Raw genomic sequence first — 16,496 nt, 5'->3', positions numbered from 1 at the left:
GATGGTGGAAAGACATGGAGAAGGATGGCAAGCCCTGCCTTGGGGGGATACTCCCTGCATCACTGCTGGGGAGATGGGGAGAAGCAAAGTCTTGGGGCATTTCTGTGTGTCTTCTCCCTAGGAACATCCTCTTGGGTGCTCTTACCCCAGCTCTGCCCGTGCCTCCCCTTGTACCTGGCTCAGAAGGATAGAATCAAAGAACCAGGGGATGGTTGGGTTGGAAGGGACCTTAAAGATCAGCCAGTCCAACCCCCTGCCATGGGCAGGGGCACCTTCCACTACCCCAGGTTGCTCCAAGCCCCGTCCAACCTGGCCTTGAACACTTCCAGGGATGGGGCAGCCACAGCTTCTCTGGGCACCCTGTGCCAGGGCCTCTGTAGTGATCCAGGTGCGGATCCCAGGGGCTGGCTGAGCTGCACCCTGTGGTGCTGGTGGGCCCAAGCCACGAGGGGGGACAGGATCTGCCAGCAGGGCTGGCCGGCTGTTGGGATGCTGCAGTGCTGGGGGTGAGGTGTGAGGGATGGGTGTCCATAGCCTGGGGGGTCCGGGCAGGTTGGGGATCTGTCTTCCTGAAGCTCCCTAGCTTTTTTTGGCTCATCTGCATGGACCTGAGACACATGTGGGTCTGCAGGCAGGGTTTGTCCATCCCTCACAGAGCTCCCCTGCACTTGGTTTTGGTGTCAGAGAGAACCCTGACTGCTTCCTGCCCCCCAAAACCTGTACCCCAAAACCTCTCAAGCCTCTCTGGCCCACTGGGCTTACTGGAAGCAACTCCCCTGGGCACCAGTGGGGATGGGATGGTGCCAGCCCCATCACTGTGGTGAGTTTTGGCTGTGCTCAGCAAGGCTGTGAGGCTGGGAGGAGACCAACTCGGACTCCCTGAGGGCTGTGGGGTGCCTCACTGTCCCCTCCCAAAGCTGAGCTGGTCTTCCCCCCCACCGAGCCCTGGCCAAGCAGCCTTCCTCCCCGTTCTCCTCTTCCTCCTATTTCCCTCCTGCCAGCGAGGCCAAGCAAAACGTGGTGCTGACCAAAAATAACAACCGCCGGCAGATCCAGACAATGGATAAACCCCCGGTGAGGGCGAGGGCGACCCGAATCCTCCCAGAGGAAGACGGGATTATTCGCCGTCCTCTTAGACATCTGTCAATAGCTGCCATCTGCGGACCCACTTTCCGACAAGGCCGGCGGCTTTCCGACAGGGCCGTCCCCTTCCTGCTGGGAAAAGTGGTTCTTCCAAAGCGGTTGCCTTCAGGAGCAGGGGTTGTGGGCACTTGGGATCTCATCACTGAGCACCATAAGGTCCCCACCACCCATTAATGGCCAAACTCAAATGCACTGAGCTGGCCCTGGCGCTCTCAAGTGGTGACAGTGACACGGGGCTGGCATGGGTGCACCGGCCTATCCCAGTGCCAGCTTTCCTGGGATCTGGAGCAGCCTCTCGGTTTGTGCTCTGCCACCATGGAGCTGCCTGGTGGGATGTGGAGGGATGAGGTTTTGAGAGAGCTGGGAGCACAAGGGGGTCTCTCCAGTCTGGAGCTGGTTTGGGAGATGGCACTGATGGATTTGGGCACTGCTGGAGGTGGCACTTGGTGGTGGCACTAATGGATTTAGGCACAATTGGAGGTGACACTTGGAGGTGGCACGTATAGATTGGAACACCACTGAAGGTGGCACTGATGGCTTTGGGGCTCTCTGCCATCCAGTATTCCCATGCGACTGTGCCCACAACTTTTCCTCTTATTTTTAATTAACTTCCCTTCACTCAGCCCATGCTGATGGGTGTCTCCATGACCTGGTTGTCAGTCAGACCCCAAGTAACTGATGCTGTAATCACCCCATCTGTTAACGGAGCGATTCACATGTCTTAGCTTGGCCTGTGTGGGTCTCCCCAGGGCAAAGCCATCCTCAGCCCCCCAGCTCTTTGGGGGTCCTGCCGGGATGCCCGTTGTTGTTGGCATCTGCCACCGGGCAGCGCCTGCCCCTGCCCACCTGTCCCCGATGCCCTGGGGTCATTCTGCCTGGCCCCCTGAACCTCACAGCCCTGAATCACCTTGGGGACCTCACTTGGTGGACAAGAACACGGGGAGCCAGCTGGACCAAAGAGCTGGAGTCCCTCCAGGAAGGTCTGGGGGAGTTTTGCAGAGGACAGGAGGGGTTCTGCTGGGCTGGGATTGATGGCGCATCTCCGGGGCGATGCCAAAGCCGGTGGGAGTGGGCGAGCGGCAGAGCCGTGCCACGGCGCGTGAATGTCAGATGCTGCTTGGCTGCGAGCTGGGCTCGTGTGAGAGCAGATCTGTTCAATCCCATTTGGAGAGGGGGGAGAGGCGGGGGGGGCTCTTCCCCAGGCTCAATCTGGTAGGTTTTAGTTACAGTCGTTTTAGGATTTGGGCAGCGAATTGGTGCAGCTTTGGCACAGGGGGGGATGTATGAGCACCCAGGCTGCCAAGCCTCCCTCATCCCCCGGAATTGGGGAAGGGGGGGACCATGCAGGTGGGTGCAGCCCCCGGGCTGAGCAGCGTGGTAGTCACCCGGCTCTCTGGGCAGCAGCTGGACGAGCGGAGGAGGGGAGGAGGTGCCTGGCGTTGTCCGCAGGGCACCCGCAGCCCTGCAATGCTCGGGTGGACGCTTCAAATCGCGTTATCTCCATAACCGCCCGGCTCTGGCCGCTCCGAGTGGCAGCGGAGATAAGTGGATTTCCAGGGAGCGCCTGGTCGTCTGACATTTAAGACTCCTTAATCCGTAACCACCACCCCGCGGAGGCAGGACGCAGCCACATTTCCCAGCTGGGGCAGCCCCGGGCGCAGGTCGGTCCCTGCGGTGGTGGCTCCAGCTGTGCCAGGGCCACAGGGTGAGGTTCAAGGATGTGCACGGAGGCAGTGGTATCCCTGGGCACTTCCTTGTCCTCTCCACCATGATAACCTCCTTGGAAGTCCAGGGCACATTGGCAGCAGGCTCTGGGGTGTCGCCTGAGTCAGGCATCAGGGTGTGGCTGTGCCGGCAGATTGGGAAGCCTGCAGCAGCCATGGGGTTACATGGAAAAACCCACCACCAGTGGGGGAAAAATACACCCTCGCTGGATCCCTGGCATAGGGAGCCCACCTGGGGAGGTGGCGTCACCCCCTGCCTGCTCAGCAGGATGTGGCATGGCCTCACCACGCTGTCCCTGAGGATGTCCCTGGCAGGACACATCCTGGCCCGCCCTCTGTGTGTGTCCAGAGTTGCTCCTGGGGGGCATCACCGGGGCCGAGTGGCTGTCTGCAAAGAGGAGACGGGTGAAAGGCACTCTGTGCACCATGATGATTCGCCATCTGCTTCCAGGGCAAACTCCAGATGCTGGATTTAATCTTCCATAGCCTTTTTAATTCAGGAGTTGGCTTCTTAACATCCCCCAGTGCCACCTCGGCAGCAGAGACAAGCAGAGTGGCTGCCACGACTGGCCCTTCAAAGGATGTTCTGGAGCACGAGAGATGAACTATGTCCGTGTGAGTTGCCCATCTGGCAACCTGTCATACCTCAACCCATCATATCTCTGGCTCTTTAACCTGCCCAGGGTGAGCCTGAGCATTCACAGCACTGTCCAAACCTCCCCCCAGGCCTGGGTGTCCTCTCTTGATATCTGGAGAAAAGGTGGTGGGTGATGGTAACTTCCATGGTACATCCAGGAGTGGATCTTCTGGCTGGACCAGTTTTTGGGAGGATGAATGCAGAGAGCAGAGCTTGGGGGCTGTTGGGTTGACAGAGGTGATGGCTTGCAAATAACAGGCTTGTCTTTGCCTTAGGCACCTGGTTATCAGGCACCATGGATGGGTGTCCTGTAGGGATAATCAGCCTTGGGAGATCATGGATTGATTTCTCTCTTGGTTCACCTGCTGCTGGACATCTGGCTGGTGAGGCTGTGATGAGACATCACCGCCTGTTTCAGCTGACCTGTGTCACCTGGTGGAGGGAACAGCAGGTTCGACTCTGCTGTGGAAATGGGCACCTGGTACTGAGTCAGCTGTTGTGGTGCTGGGGTCAGAGCTGCTGTGAACTTTGTTCTGGTGGGGCTTGTTCTCCTGAGCCTTTGACCTGGGTTGCTGCTGGACCCTCTGGCTTGTGACAGTGCTGCAGGGCCGTGGTCCTGTTCTACCCACTGGGTGTCTCATCCCAGGATGTGTTGTTTCGGACACCAGGATGCCTCCAAGGTGTCTTGTCTCCCCACGCATCACTCCAACCACCCATGGTTCCGTGCTCCTGGCCATCTCAAGGTCCTGTCCACCATTGGCCAGGGCAGCTGAGGAGCACAGGGATCGCCTCCAGCCCCTCTTTGGAGCTGCAAGGGGAAGGTGCCTCCGGTTGCAGCCTCCCTTGACCTACATCTTTCCTGGGATGCCTTTGAGAGGGGCACATGCTGGTGGTGTCCATGGCACGGCCGAGTCCGTCCATCCGTCTGTCTGTCCATCCAACACCAGGGAGTGATGGTGGTGGGGAGGAGGTGGGGCCATGCTGGGCGGGCGGCCACGCGGCGAGGGGGAGGAAGTGGGGACAAAAACGCGGCGGAGGGGACAATTGCAGCCTTTCTCCAGGCTGAAAAGACGCCGGGGTCCCTTCCGGCCTCGTCCTCCGTCTGCTGCGAGAGGACAAAGCCACCGCCCCCAGTGCCCACCCAGCGCCCAGGGATTAGAAAAAAGGCGAATTTTGATTTTCTCCTTTTGTTTCCGGAGCCCGGGAGCAGCTCGGCTTCAGCTTTGCTGCTTTCTTCTCCCTTTACGCTGTGTCTGTGCACGGCTGACCAACCGGCGGCTTTTCTGGGACAAGGGTGATTTATTTAAAATTAAAGGAAAGCAGAAGTTCTTTCTTGAAGAGGAGACTTTTTAGGTCGGCGGGAGCTGATGGCTTTCCAGCCATGCAGCGAAAACACAGGGGAGCCAGCTTGTCATTTTTTTTAGGAGAAGCGAGGCTCCTCTCCTGCTCCCCTCTGACAGTGAATGGTGCCTGCATCTGGGGGGACTCTCAGTCCATCGGCTGGCAGGGGTTTTCTGGACCACCAGAGATGATCCTTTTGCAACCTTTATTTATTTTGGCATTGTCAGGACTATTGCAGAGCAGTCCCCTGTGTGCTGGGGTGCAGGGAGCCCTGGGGCAGAGTGAAGGGTGTGAGGGGTGGTGTGGTGCTGAGAGCTGGGGGAAGACCCAGGCAGAGGAGTATCCCATTTTTTCCCCCAGGACCATGGGAGAGCACAGTTGCCTTGACCCATCTGAGCATTCCAGGCTGCTGGGAGGCAGGTCTTTGGGGTGACCTATGGAAATCATAGAATCACAGGACAGTTTGGGTGCGAAGGGTCCTTAAAGATCATCTCATTCCACCCCCAGCCATGGGCAGGGACATGTTCCACTAGACCAGGTTACTCCAAAGCCCGGAGTAACTGGGTAACCCTCCAACCTGGCCTTGAACATTTCCAGGGATGGGGCAGCCACAGTTTCTCTGAGCAACATGTTCCACGGGTGCCATCCCTCACCCTGGGACCCCCTGGCTTTCGGACCCTGGACCTGGCAGGGGGTTGGTTGCAGGGGAGGAACAGCAAAGAGTTGGGAACCCCTGGGTGTGGGTCGGGGCCTCCCGACCTTGGTGGTGTCCCCTTGAACCCTGGCGTCCCTCCAGGCTGTTAAGCTGCCCCGTGCAAAGACCCGGGCGAGGGAGCCCATCACGTGCCCCTTAATGCCGTGGCTGGGACTAAGCACCTTCTGACAGGGACCCAGATGACGCTGCCCGGCGCCTTCCCCAAGAGATGGGGGCCGGAAAAGGGGCAGAAACGGGACGGGGGGGAGCCTCGCTGTCTTTACGCGGGTCAATCATAAAGAAGGGATTAAGATCATTAATTCCTCCCCCCGCTGCAATTAACGACGGGGCCGGGCAGCGGCTGGCGAGGAGCAGCGGTATCTGCTGTGCTGGGTGGTCCCACGGTGTCAGGGCGGGGATCCCCCCTTTAATGCGAACTAGCCAGGCACCCCCAGCAGCCCGGTCTGGGGTCCCTGGCGAGGACAGCGTGGGGACAGACCCGTCCCAGCTGGCACGGCCACGGTGTCCGGCGCCTGCTGGCGCGGTGGCCCCGGGGGCTGGAGGGCAGCGCCGGGTGGCTGCAGATGGTGGGAGCTGGCGGAGGCAAAGCGGCGGCCGGGACAATGGCGGGATTGTGCGGTGGCGCCGCTGGCACGGCTCGGCACGGCTCGGCACGGCTCGGCGCCGCACCCCGTGCCAACAGCGGGCACTGCCTTGCGCCGCTGGGGCTGAGCGCGGCCACGGCACCGTGCCCGGCGTCTCTGTGGGTGCGGGGAGCTGCCTCGGGTGGGCTGGGGTGGCCCTGTCCCGCAGCCGCGGGTGCTCGGGGGGCTGTGCCAGGCTGTGCAGCCATCGCCCCGGTGGGAGGGGGCTGTGAGCGGGGGCTCCGAGCTGCTGGCACCCGATCCGCGGGTGGGACCAGCCAGGGAGGCCGGCCGGTATGTCTGGCTGCAGAACAAGATGGGAACTGGTGGAAATGGTGACCACAGCGCGGCTTCAGCTGGTGTCCTCCCCACTTTGGCACATGGACCCCACTGTGGGGGCTGTGGGGAGACCCATGCGGGCAGGACCCAGGTCTTTGCCAGGGCGATGCAGAGCATCTCCAGCAGTCGTGGCTGGAGAGCACCCGTACCTCCCCGACAGCCCCGCGGCACGGTGGCGCCGATGGCACAGGGCGAGCGGGCAGGGTGGCAAATCCCGGGCCGGTCTGGCCGGGCGCTTGGCTCCCCGCATGGCGCGGGGCGGGCGGAAGAGGCGCAGGGCCGCAGGAAAGGCGGCCGCGGGCAGGCGTGAGATAACACCACCGGGCGCTTTATCTCACATCCTCCCGTCCGGTGCTTTTCCTGCCGCGCTCCCCGCTCCGGCCCCAGCGCCCGTTGCTGTCGGCACTAAGGTGTGACCCGTCCTAAGGTCTCCAGGGACAGGTCCCCCACTTCCCTGGCAGAGGGGACGGGTGATTCAGCCACATGGCAGCAGCTCGCCCATCCTCCCAGCACCCCGTCACCCCGTTGGGGTGCACACCACCTCACCGCCGCCCAGCATCCCCCCGACTGGCGTGGAGCGGGATGCTGGGGAAGGGCAGCCCGTCCTGCCGCCGCAGCCCTCCCTCCCCACGTGGCCTGGCGAGCTCCCGGCTGGAGCCCAAGCCCTGCATCGATCTGCGCTGCATCTTAAATCCCGCAGCAGCTGAAGCAAGCGGTTTTCAGCGCCAGGGCGGGGGGGTTTCTCCGTGGGCGAGCCGGCTCTGGCACCGGAGTGAGACACCGGGGCTGCTTCCGCAGCCGGTACCACGGTAGTTGGCACAAGGACCTTGCCCCCATCAGCATTTTAACGGCGATGCCCAGGCTCTGTCCGTGGGAAAGGGTCCTCCTGGGCTGTTGTTGTGGGGTTCCTGGGGTTGCGCTGCAGAAGGGGATCCGAAGGGTGATGGATGAGCAGGAGTCAGTATGGGGGTGCAGGGATGCCCCTTGCTTTGCTGCATCACCCCTGCACAGGAGGGAGGGTCTCAGCAGAGCTCTCCACACATGGCCACATCCCTGTCTGGGCTCTGGAGAGGAGTGTGCTGGGATAGCCAGGATGGAGGGATGGGGTGGGCAAGGGGCCTCCTCCCAGTGCCACCCTCCCCCAGCTGCCGCCGGGGTGGGGACGTAGGTTCCTGCTCCACTAAGCCCTGCAGCTTTTCTCCTCTAAAGCCTGATTACTTGGCGGTGCCTGTGTGCGTGCGTGCTCGGGAGGGAGGAGGAGGAGGAATTTCACAACAACAAGTGTTTGCAGCCACACTGGGCCCAGCTGCCCCAGAGTTGCCCCAGGGACAGCAGCATAGCATCCACTCCAGGAAGGCTCTTGCTGTCACTGCTGAGCCCATGGCTCTGCTGGAGCAGCTGGGCATGTGTGCTGGGCATGCTGGGCATGGCAGGAGGTCAGCACTGGGGCTTGGAGGTGGATGCTGTGGCTCCCTGTGGGGTTGAAGGTGGACACTGCAAGCTCGTGATGAGGCTTGGAAGTGGATGCTGCAGCTCCCTGTTTGGTTTGGAGATGGACACTGCAGCCCTTGGTGGGGTTAGGAGGTGGATACCATGGCTGCCCATGGGATTTGGAAATGGATGTTGCCGCTCTTACAGGGATTTGGAGGTGAACACCATGGCTGCCCATGGGATTTGGAAGTGGATGCTGGAAGTGGCTCAGACTTGGATGCTGCAGCTCCCTATGGGATTTGGGGTGAACACTGCAGCTGTTGGTAGGGTTTGGAGAAGGATGCTGTGGATCCCTGTGGGACTTGAAGGTGGACACTGCCACTCTCCATGTGGCTTCCTTCCCCTGCCCACTGCTGGCTCAGGGACAATGGTCCAAGAGGAGAAAGAGGAGGAGGAGGAGGAGGAGGAGGAGGAGGAAGGGCACAGCCTAGCCTGAGCTGGGTGAGCAGCATCCTTGGGATTGTGGGAGTTGGGGTGTTGCCTCCATGGCACTTGGCCTGGGCGACAAGGGTGGGAACCAGGCACCCCTTGCATGAGCCCGGGAGCATCCCGCTGGTGCCTGCCGTCCCATCCGGCATGGGGCCATACGCCGCTGGAGCGGAGCGGGAGATGAGCCCCGTGACTTCCCTGGGGCTGCTGTCCCTGAGGGAGGAGAGTTGGGCACAGAGAGTCTTTAAGCATCAGAGTGCCATTGCTACCAGGCCAGGACTTCCCCTGTGACCCCCCACTTCTGTCTGGATGGCGACCCTTTTAGAGAGCAGCGGAACGGATCTCCACTGAGGTCCGTTCCCTGGAGTTCCTTTGTTTGCGGCGCTGAGATTTTCATGGCAGGGGGAGGAAGAGCCGCTTTGAAAAGCCTGTTGGCTCTTGCCAGCACTAACTCTCTTTTCTTTTCTCCTTCCAGAGCCGCGTGGTGTGTCCCAGAGCCGCAGAGTATGTCTGTGCACTGAGAGCACCCTGAGTCCTCCGCAGCCGGCGCGGGAGGAGACGCCCCGTTGATGCGCGGTCCCGTCTGAGCGTCCCCGGTGGCTGGCGGGCCGGTGCTACCAGAACGGCTTTGGGGGGTCTTTTGCTTTGGCATTGGGGGTGGGTTTTTGGGGTTGGTCTTTTTTTGGTTTTTCGTCTTTTTTTTTTTTTTTTCCTTAAATTTTGGGGCTGGTTTTGTTGTTGTGCTCGGGGCACCATGTCAAATTCGGGCTCCCATCAAGACACTGGGAACAAGCCAGAGACGGAAAAAAATAACCAAGATGACTCTCAACCCCCCGTCAACTCCGAGAGGAGGAACAAAAGTGGAATAATAAGTGAACCTTTGAACAAAAGTCTTAAGAAGTCCCGTCCACTCTCCCACTATTCCACCTTTGGTAGCAGCAGCTCGGTAAGCGAACATTCAGAGAAAGGCAACCCCTTAGCTAATGGCAACGATGCGACTGTGGATAAAAGTCATTCTACCTCAAAGCACAAAAACATCTCTAGTATGCTGAGCAAATTAGACCGGATGTCGGAGCTCTCCTCAGAAGGACAGACCGCCCTCCAACAGTTTGCTCAGTCGACAGAAATGCTCAAAAGAGTGGTACAGGAGCATCTTCCTCTAACGAGCGAGCACGGGACTGGTATCTCTGACATGGAGGCAGTCTCAGCTGCAGAGACAATGAACGGCCCCTCTGATTTTCCTTACCTGGGGGCTTTTCCCATCAACCCAGGCCTTTTCATTATGACCCCTGCCGGCGTGTTTCTGGCAGAGAGCGCGCTCCATATGGCTGGCTTGGCAGAGTATCCCATGCAGAATGAGTTGGCATCTGCCATCAATTCGGGGAAAAAGAAACGGAAAAGATGCGGCATGTGCCCGCCCTGCCGAAGACGGATAAACTGCGAGCAGTGCAGCAGTTGTAGGAATCGCAAAACTGGCCACCAGATTTGCAAATTCCGAAAATGTGAAGAACTCAAAAAGAAGCCTTCTGCAGCACTGGAGGTAACCGGCCCCTCTCAGGCACCCTAACCCCTCCTCGGGCTGCGCTCCTGGGTTTGGATCTTGCCCTAGATAATAAAACACCTGGTACTTCTTACTTTTTTTTATTTTTCCCTTTTCCATTAACAGCTGTCACCCTGAGATGTGTGCTCTGCCCAGTGCCCCCAGTCCCCACCCCCCGCTATGTATTGGGGTTGACTGGTGTGGGGAGGAGGTCTGGGGTCCCACCCTGGGGTCCCTGGGCATGCTGGACTTCACTGTCCCCTTTGCAAACACAAGCAGCAGTGGGGCTCTGCTGGGGTTTTGGTGACAGCATCCCCTGTCCTCAGCGGGTGGCAGCTCCCTGAGCTGGGGAGCAGCATCTAACCCCAGAGGAGGGGGATGACTTTTTGGGGCAGAGCTTGGGGTAATTGGTGATGATGAAACCCGTGACCACAGTGCAGCCAAAGCCCAGCCCCTCAGCTCACGCTGCTCTGAGCAGGAGCACAGCGGTCCCTGGTTTTGGGAGCAAACTGCTGCAGTGGAGTGCAGCATCCCCAGTGGAGTGGCTGTGCCGGGTGTCCCTGGGCCAGCATCCCTCTGGGGTGGTCAGGATGAGTCCATAAGGCAGCAGCCGGACTTCCCATGGCAGCAGTGCTGCAGTCCCCACTGGCAGTGCTCCTGTTTCAGTACCCAACAGAGCCAGGAGCACCCCTGCTCCTGCTAGGGATGCCCAGGTGCCCTGGTGTGAGCCTCTGGATGGTGCTCAGGCTGTCACTGCCCTCCATGGCCTGCTTGTGAATGTCCTTGGCTTTGGAGGAGAGCCACTGGGTTGGGCTGCCACCTTATCAAATCCACTGGGGAGGTGTGACATTCATGTGGGGACTACAGGGAAAGTCTGGTGACTTGGGTTGTGTGGGCCTGAAACTCATTAGGGGCCGTGGGCAGCTGCTGGTGGCGTGGTCTGGGTGGGGCTGGGTGCCAGCAGGGCAGGGGTGTCCCATGGACACTCTGGTCTGGCAGAGCCTCCCTCTTCTGCACGCCCACGTGTTGTGCTGAAGCCAGGTGTGATTTTTCCGTGAGCTGATCCCACTGTCAGCCATGCCAGTGTGCTTCCTCCTTCTGGTGAGCACATCCCCATGGAGAGACAGCGGAGGCTAAAAAGTCACCTGGACATCAGCTGGATGGTGCATCCTGCCACGAGAGCTTTGCCCATCCTCTGGTGGTCCCAGTGCAACCAAAGCCTGCCGCTCCCTTAGCTACATTCTACGTTTTTCAATTAGCATCAGCTCTGAATGAATACTGAAGGGGAAAAAAAATCTATTTGGGCGGTGGGGATGAGGAGAGGGGGACTGTGTCTTTCAAAAACCGCTGTATTGCTAAATTATATTCTTGTTCTAATTTGCTGAGTCAGTGATCTGGAAAAAGGGAGAAAGGGAAAAAAAAAGTTCATTTCTTCCAAAGAGTCCTAAAGCGGGTCAATAGACTCGGAGCTCGCAGCAGCCGGAGGAGTTGCTCCCTTCTCCCAGCGCTGGGTCTGGGGGTGATAAATAGCACGAGGAGCCCATGGAATGGTCACTCCTGTGATGGGTTTCTCCATCTCATGACTGGCTGGGAAACTGGGGCCTCTGAAATAGGGTTCTGCATCTGGTAGAGTTGGGCCCCACCAGAGATGAGTCCCCATCCCCCCTGGGCATGACCATAGGTGTGCTGAGGCCCAAGAGAGAGGCCACTGTGCTGGTGGGATGGACGCCTGGGCAGGTATGGGTCACTCCAGGGCATCGCCATCCCCTTTTCATGACAGACCCTTCCCTCTCTCAGACCATCCACTTGCCCCCTGTATTGACCTTGGTAGGGTTTTACAAGATCATGGCTGGGACAGGGACACCGTGACCCCGACTGATGTCCCAGGTCACCTGGGTCAAAGCTGGGTTGTTAAACCTAACCCTGTGTCAACCAGCCTTGGCCAGACATTGGGCCGTCTGTAGGGCAAGCACCAGCACCTATGCTGTGCTGGAGACCTGTCTGCAGAGGGCCAGGATGCAGAGTTCCATGGACTGCTGGTCCTGCTGGGGTGCCATCACACCGCTGTACTTGATACTGGCACAGAAGGGGCCATGCAGTGGCCCTTCATATGGGGTTGAAACATTCACAGGGCTTTGTGAAGCATCGTCCCTGTCTGTGGGGGGCAGTGCCATTGCCTGGGAGAAGGACAGTGACTGTCCTGCCACCCCTGTGCATCCAGAGGAACGTCCTCGGAGAGCCCTGACAGGGGCCGCAGCTGTGATTAAATGTTGATCTAAAATCAAGCAGTAAAAAAAAAATAGAATTAAACCTTTATGGCAGCATAAAAAACGGGCTAAGTCCCTGAGCTGCCGTTAAGCTTTATCTGCACATCTACAGAGCCTGAAGAACCGGTCGCTGCTGGTGTCCCGCTGTGGTGGGGCTGCCTGGGGCTCCAAGACTGGTGAGGTTGGGTGTTGGGAGCAGGCAGCAGCACGTCCCTGCACTGACCAGGCTCCTCTGGGCTCTGCCAGCCCCAGCAACCCCAGCTGATGCCGTGGGGGCTGCTGGCCAGCCCTGCACAGGTCACCCTGGGCTTGTCTGCAGAGCTGTAGGTCACATGAAGGCCATGACTAGTTGGGGTTTGATTCATCAGAGCTGTTCTTTATCCAGAGAAGCTGTACTGAAGAGCCTTGGTGCCCCAGATAGTGCCAGTGAGGGTCACTGTCACCCTCACATCAGCCTCACAGAGAGACTCTCGCCATGGAGAACAAGGGGTGAGAGATTTAAACTGAAAGAGGATAAATTTAGGTTGGACATAAGGTAGAAGTGTTTATGATGAGGGTGGTGAGGCCCTGGCACAGGGTGCCCAGAGAAGCTGTGGCTGCCCCACCCCTGGAGGTGTCCAAGGCCAGGTTGGATGGGGCTTGGAGCAACTTGGGATAGTGGAAGATGTCCCTGCCCGTGGCAGTGGGTGGAACTGGATGATCTTTAAGGTCTTCTCTAAACCATTCTGTGAGTCTGTGATTGTGGGGATGAGGGGGATCTCTCCTGGGCATCCACGTTAGAGCTGGCTGTCCATCTTCCTTGAATAATAAAGGAGCGGAAGTATTTGTCAGACATCTCCTTCCAAACCCATGAGGAGCCTGCTCTCCCCTCGTTCTCCCTTGGGATGATGGATCTGGGTAGGTGGCCCTTGCTGGAGAGTCCACCTTGCTCTGCCCTACTTGTTCTGCATTCAGTGCCTTGAGTGGGATCCAGTGGTCAGTGTGGTGTGCCCCAGGCCTGTGCATTGCTGGGCACAGGCACTTGTGCCTTCCCAGATGCCTGGTTACATGTCATAGATGCCTTGGGGAAGGGGTGATGCCTGCAGCTTGTGACGGCCCCAGCTCAATTTGCTCTCCACCATGGGCTGCGAGCAGGAGCAGGTGGGATCTGCCAGCAGCCTGGTGGGCACCACCAGCTCTTGCTCATTCTGACCTTTCTCCCCCCTCCCCTTGCCCAAGCCCCGTGTTTGGGTTCTGCCTGTGGCAGGGAACATCCTCCTGTGGGGATGGGGGTGATGCTGCCCTGGTTTTTCATTGAGGCTTGGTAGGTGTCTTGATCCAAGAGAAGAACCCAATGAGATGTGGCTGAGTCCCGCATGGAGTGAGGGACTGGAATGTGTCTGGTTTGACTCTGAGGATGCTACATGAGGTGTCCCAGGCCTGCACAAGGGCTCAGTACTGTGCTCCCCCTTGCCCCCTGGCAGCCAGTCTGCTGGCCCATGCCTGTCACTGCAGCCTGTGGCCTCTTTCCCATTGGTGTCCCCTGCTTGTTTGGAGATGTGGGACCTGAAGGGTCCTCTGAGGTGATTGTGTGGTGATCCTGTGGTGATCGTGTGTCTGGCTGGCACAGCTCAGCCTTGCTTGGGGGCTGTTGGCACTGACAGATGTTGTGGTCCTTGCATGCTCCACCCGTGTTCTCATGAATATTGCACAGGCTTTCCACCTCACCCAGCTGGGAAATGCCCCTGGTTCTCCTTCCGGAGAACCACAGTGCTACTGGGGGGCATGGCCCCACACCATCTTTCCTGGAGGTGGCTTCAAAGAGATCTTGTCCATTGTTGGGCCCGTTGTTGGCCATGGGGTTGAGCCTCTTCCCTGTGAAGCGCTGAGAGGTACCTGGTGGTGCCCAGGGTTGCTCTGTTGGGGTCAAGATTGTTCCTTGAGGCTGGGGGTGATGTTTCCCATGTCCTGAGCAGCTCCTGCTCTGGTGTCCCCAAGCCTGTCCAGCTCATTCCCTGCCCCAGTCTCCATCCAAATGCGCTCCTAAACCCATGTGGTGGCTGGGCTCCTGTCCTCTGGGTGTCCGTCTGTCCGTCCATGGCAGGGGCTGTGGGAGCTGGCAGTGAGGGGGCTGTGCCAGGCTGTGCCAGGCCATGCCCACTGCCCACTGCCCAGCCATTGTGCTCACCGCTGGACAGAGGGGAAGTTGGGGGCTGTGCCATTGTGCCAGCTGCAGCACGGGGACATGGAGACATGGGGACATGGGGACACAGGGATGTGGGAACAATGGCCGAGCGCTGCTGTGCTGGTGCCCGACCAGGGAGGGGGCCTGGCAGCAGGGGGACCCCGGTCTTCCTCCTGCTGGCATTGTGGAAGTCTTGGGATGTACAGCTGCATCCAAGGGTGCTGAGCCTGGGCTGGATCCATCCCAAGGCTGGGGAGCGGGGTGCCAGGGTGGGGGGCGAGGGGTGGGTGCCCAGCCCTGGTGCTGCACGCCTGTGCTGGACCCGACCTAATGCCTTGTCCCTTCTTCTTCTGTCCCCCTCCCTGTCTCTCTTCCTTTCCAGAAGGTGATGCTTCCTACAGGAGCCGCGTTCAGATGGTTCCAGTAGGAACGGGAATCCCAAAGCTCTGTCATCCAAGTGCAATGTCACTGCTTGCTTGTGTTGTCTCAGGCAAGGGATTTTTGGCTGAAATGAATGGATGCACCTGTGTCTCTTTAGAACCAAAAATATTTTCTCGCAAATCTCATTCCTGTTTTTATAATTTTTTTCTTCTTTTTTTTTTTTTTTGCGTTCGTTTTAACATCTTCGAGTCCTAGTCAGACATTTAACTGCTTTTCAAATAAAAAACAAAAAATAATTAAAAGAAAAAAACAATGGATCTGTAAAGTACCAAGACTTAATAGACAGAGTATGGACAATCAGTTTCTTTCTGTGTTTTGGTGTTGATGTTGTTTATGTGTGAAAGATGCAGTACTTGTGTAGGGAATGTAAATTTACAGTAACCTTTTAAAATCTAGTTACTAATAAGCACTACTGTAATTTAGCACAGTTGTTTAATTGCACCCTCATTTATACTTTTTATTTGATTCTTTCCCATCATACAATAGAGTGGATAGTTTCTAGAATGCCTCAACTTCATGTTTATAAATGAGAATATGTTTAAAGCGATGTAGTATCCCTTCTCCTCGCCATTCACCTCTGGAAGTTTAACCCACAAGAGGGTCGGTATAAAAGGTGGAAGAAAACAATTGCTACACAACTGGCGGAATTCAAAAAAAGGAAAAAAAAGAGTAAAAAAAAGGCAAAAAAAAAGTCGTTGTTAGTTTATTAATATAGAACAAGAAACGCTGCGTACAGAAAATCCTCCTAATTGCAACGGTTTACTCCTAGAAGTAACTTTTGTAAACTTACAGAAGTTAAAATCAAAATAAAACAAATATTGCAGGACCTGTGCTGAAGCAGTTACGCAAAGTGATATTTCTCTTCTGTTCACCCCCCGTCTCTCCAGCTCTCTCTCCATCATTAAATTGAAATGCTGTTTGTAATGTTTTAGCGATCCAGGCTGTTTTTGTGAATAAAATGAATGCATGTTTTGTGTCATGATTTCCAGCTTGGTTATTTCTCTCCCACCCCTCTGTCCAGCCCTCTAGGCCCCCCAGCAGCAGTGGTGGCCCACGTGCCGTGGTCCTGCCGGCTGTGGGGGATCTCGCCAGTGACGATGCCGGAGCGTGGTGGGACGTGTGATGAGCTGAGCTGGAGTCGCCCTGGCTGCTAAATCCCCATGGTTAATCCTGGCATTGACTGGGCTGAGCCAGCCTCGGCTCCTCCCGGGGATATTTCCCGGCTTGACCTGCCTGGAGTTTTACCCAGCAGTGCCAACACCATTTGTTTTGGTGACATAATATTAATGTGCCACGGAGAACTGCGGTGAGGCTCGTGTTGTTGGGACAAGTCTAAAATGAGCTCCCAAAGGTGAGTGGCTTCTGGATGGCTTTCCAGCCTGGCCTCATGTTGATACTGGATCAGCAGGATGGGATGGAGGGCATGTTGGATGGGCTCAGCCATGGACAAGCCATCAGGTTGCTGCCAGTGCTTGGGGTGCTGTGCTGGGAATCATGCCAGGCACATGGGAGTTCTCCTGGAGGTTCTCCAGGTCATCCCAGCCTGGCAAGAGGTGGATCTAGCTGCACCCGGCAGTGCTGGCTCTGCCTTGCTGGGAGGAGGTAACGAGAGCCTTTGTCCCCAGCTCCAGCCAGCATTTGG

General features: G+C 57.8%; 1 protein-coding gene across 3 annotated transcripts in view; it reads left to right on the top strand.

Moving 5' to 3' along the window:
* CXXC5 (CXXC finger protein 5) overlaps window positions 1-15,836 on the top strand; it is a 36,482-nt gene extending 20,646 nt beyond the window's left edge. For 2 of the 3 annotated variants that reach the window (XM_039559700.1, XM_039559701.1), the window contains exons 2-3: window positions 8,918-9,982; window positions 14,796-15,836. In XM_039559700.1, coding sequence (XP_039415634.1) covers window positions 9,197-9,982; window positions 14,796-14,840 — 831 coding nt within the window. In that variant the 5' untranslated portion in view covers window positions 8,918-9,196 and the 3' untranslated portion in view covers window positions 14,841-15,836. The remainder of the gene's footprint in view (window positions 1-8,917; window positions 9,983-14,795) is intronic. The other variant, XM_039559702.1, reaches the window with a different exon arrangement.
* The last annotated feature ends 660 nt before the right edge of the window (window positions 15,837-16,496 follow it).

This window comes from Corvus cornix, chromosome 13 (assembly GCF_000738735.6).
Source record: "Corvus cornix cornix isolate S_Up_H32 chromosome 13, ASM73873v5, whole genome shotgun sequence".
NCBI classification, from domain to species: Eukaryota; Metazoa; Chordata; class Aves; order Passeriformes; family Corvidae; genus Corvus; species Corvus cornix.
This window is presented reverse-complemented; position numbering and strand designations above follow the sequence as displayed.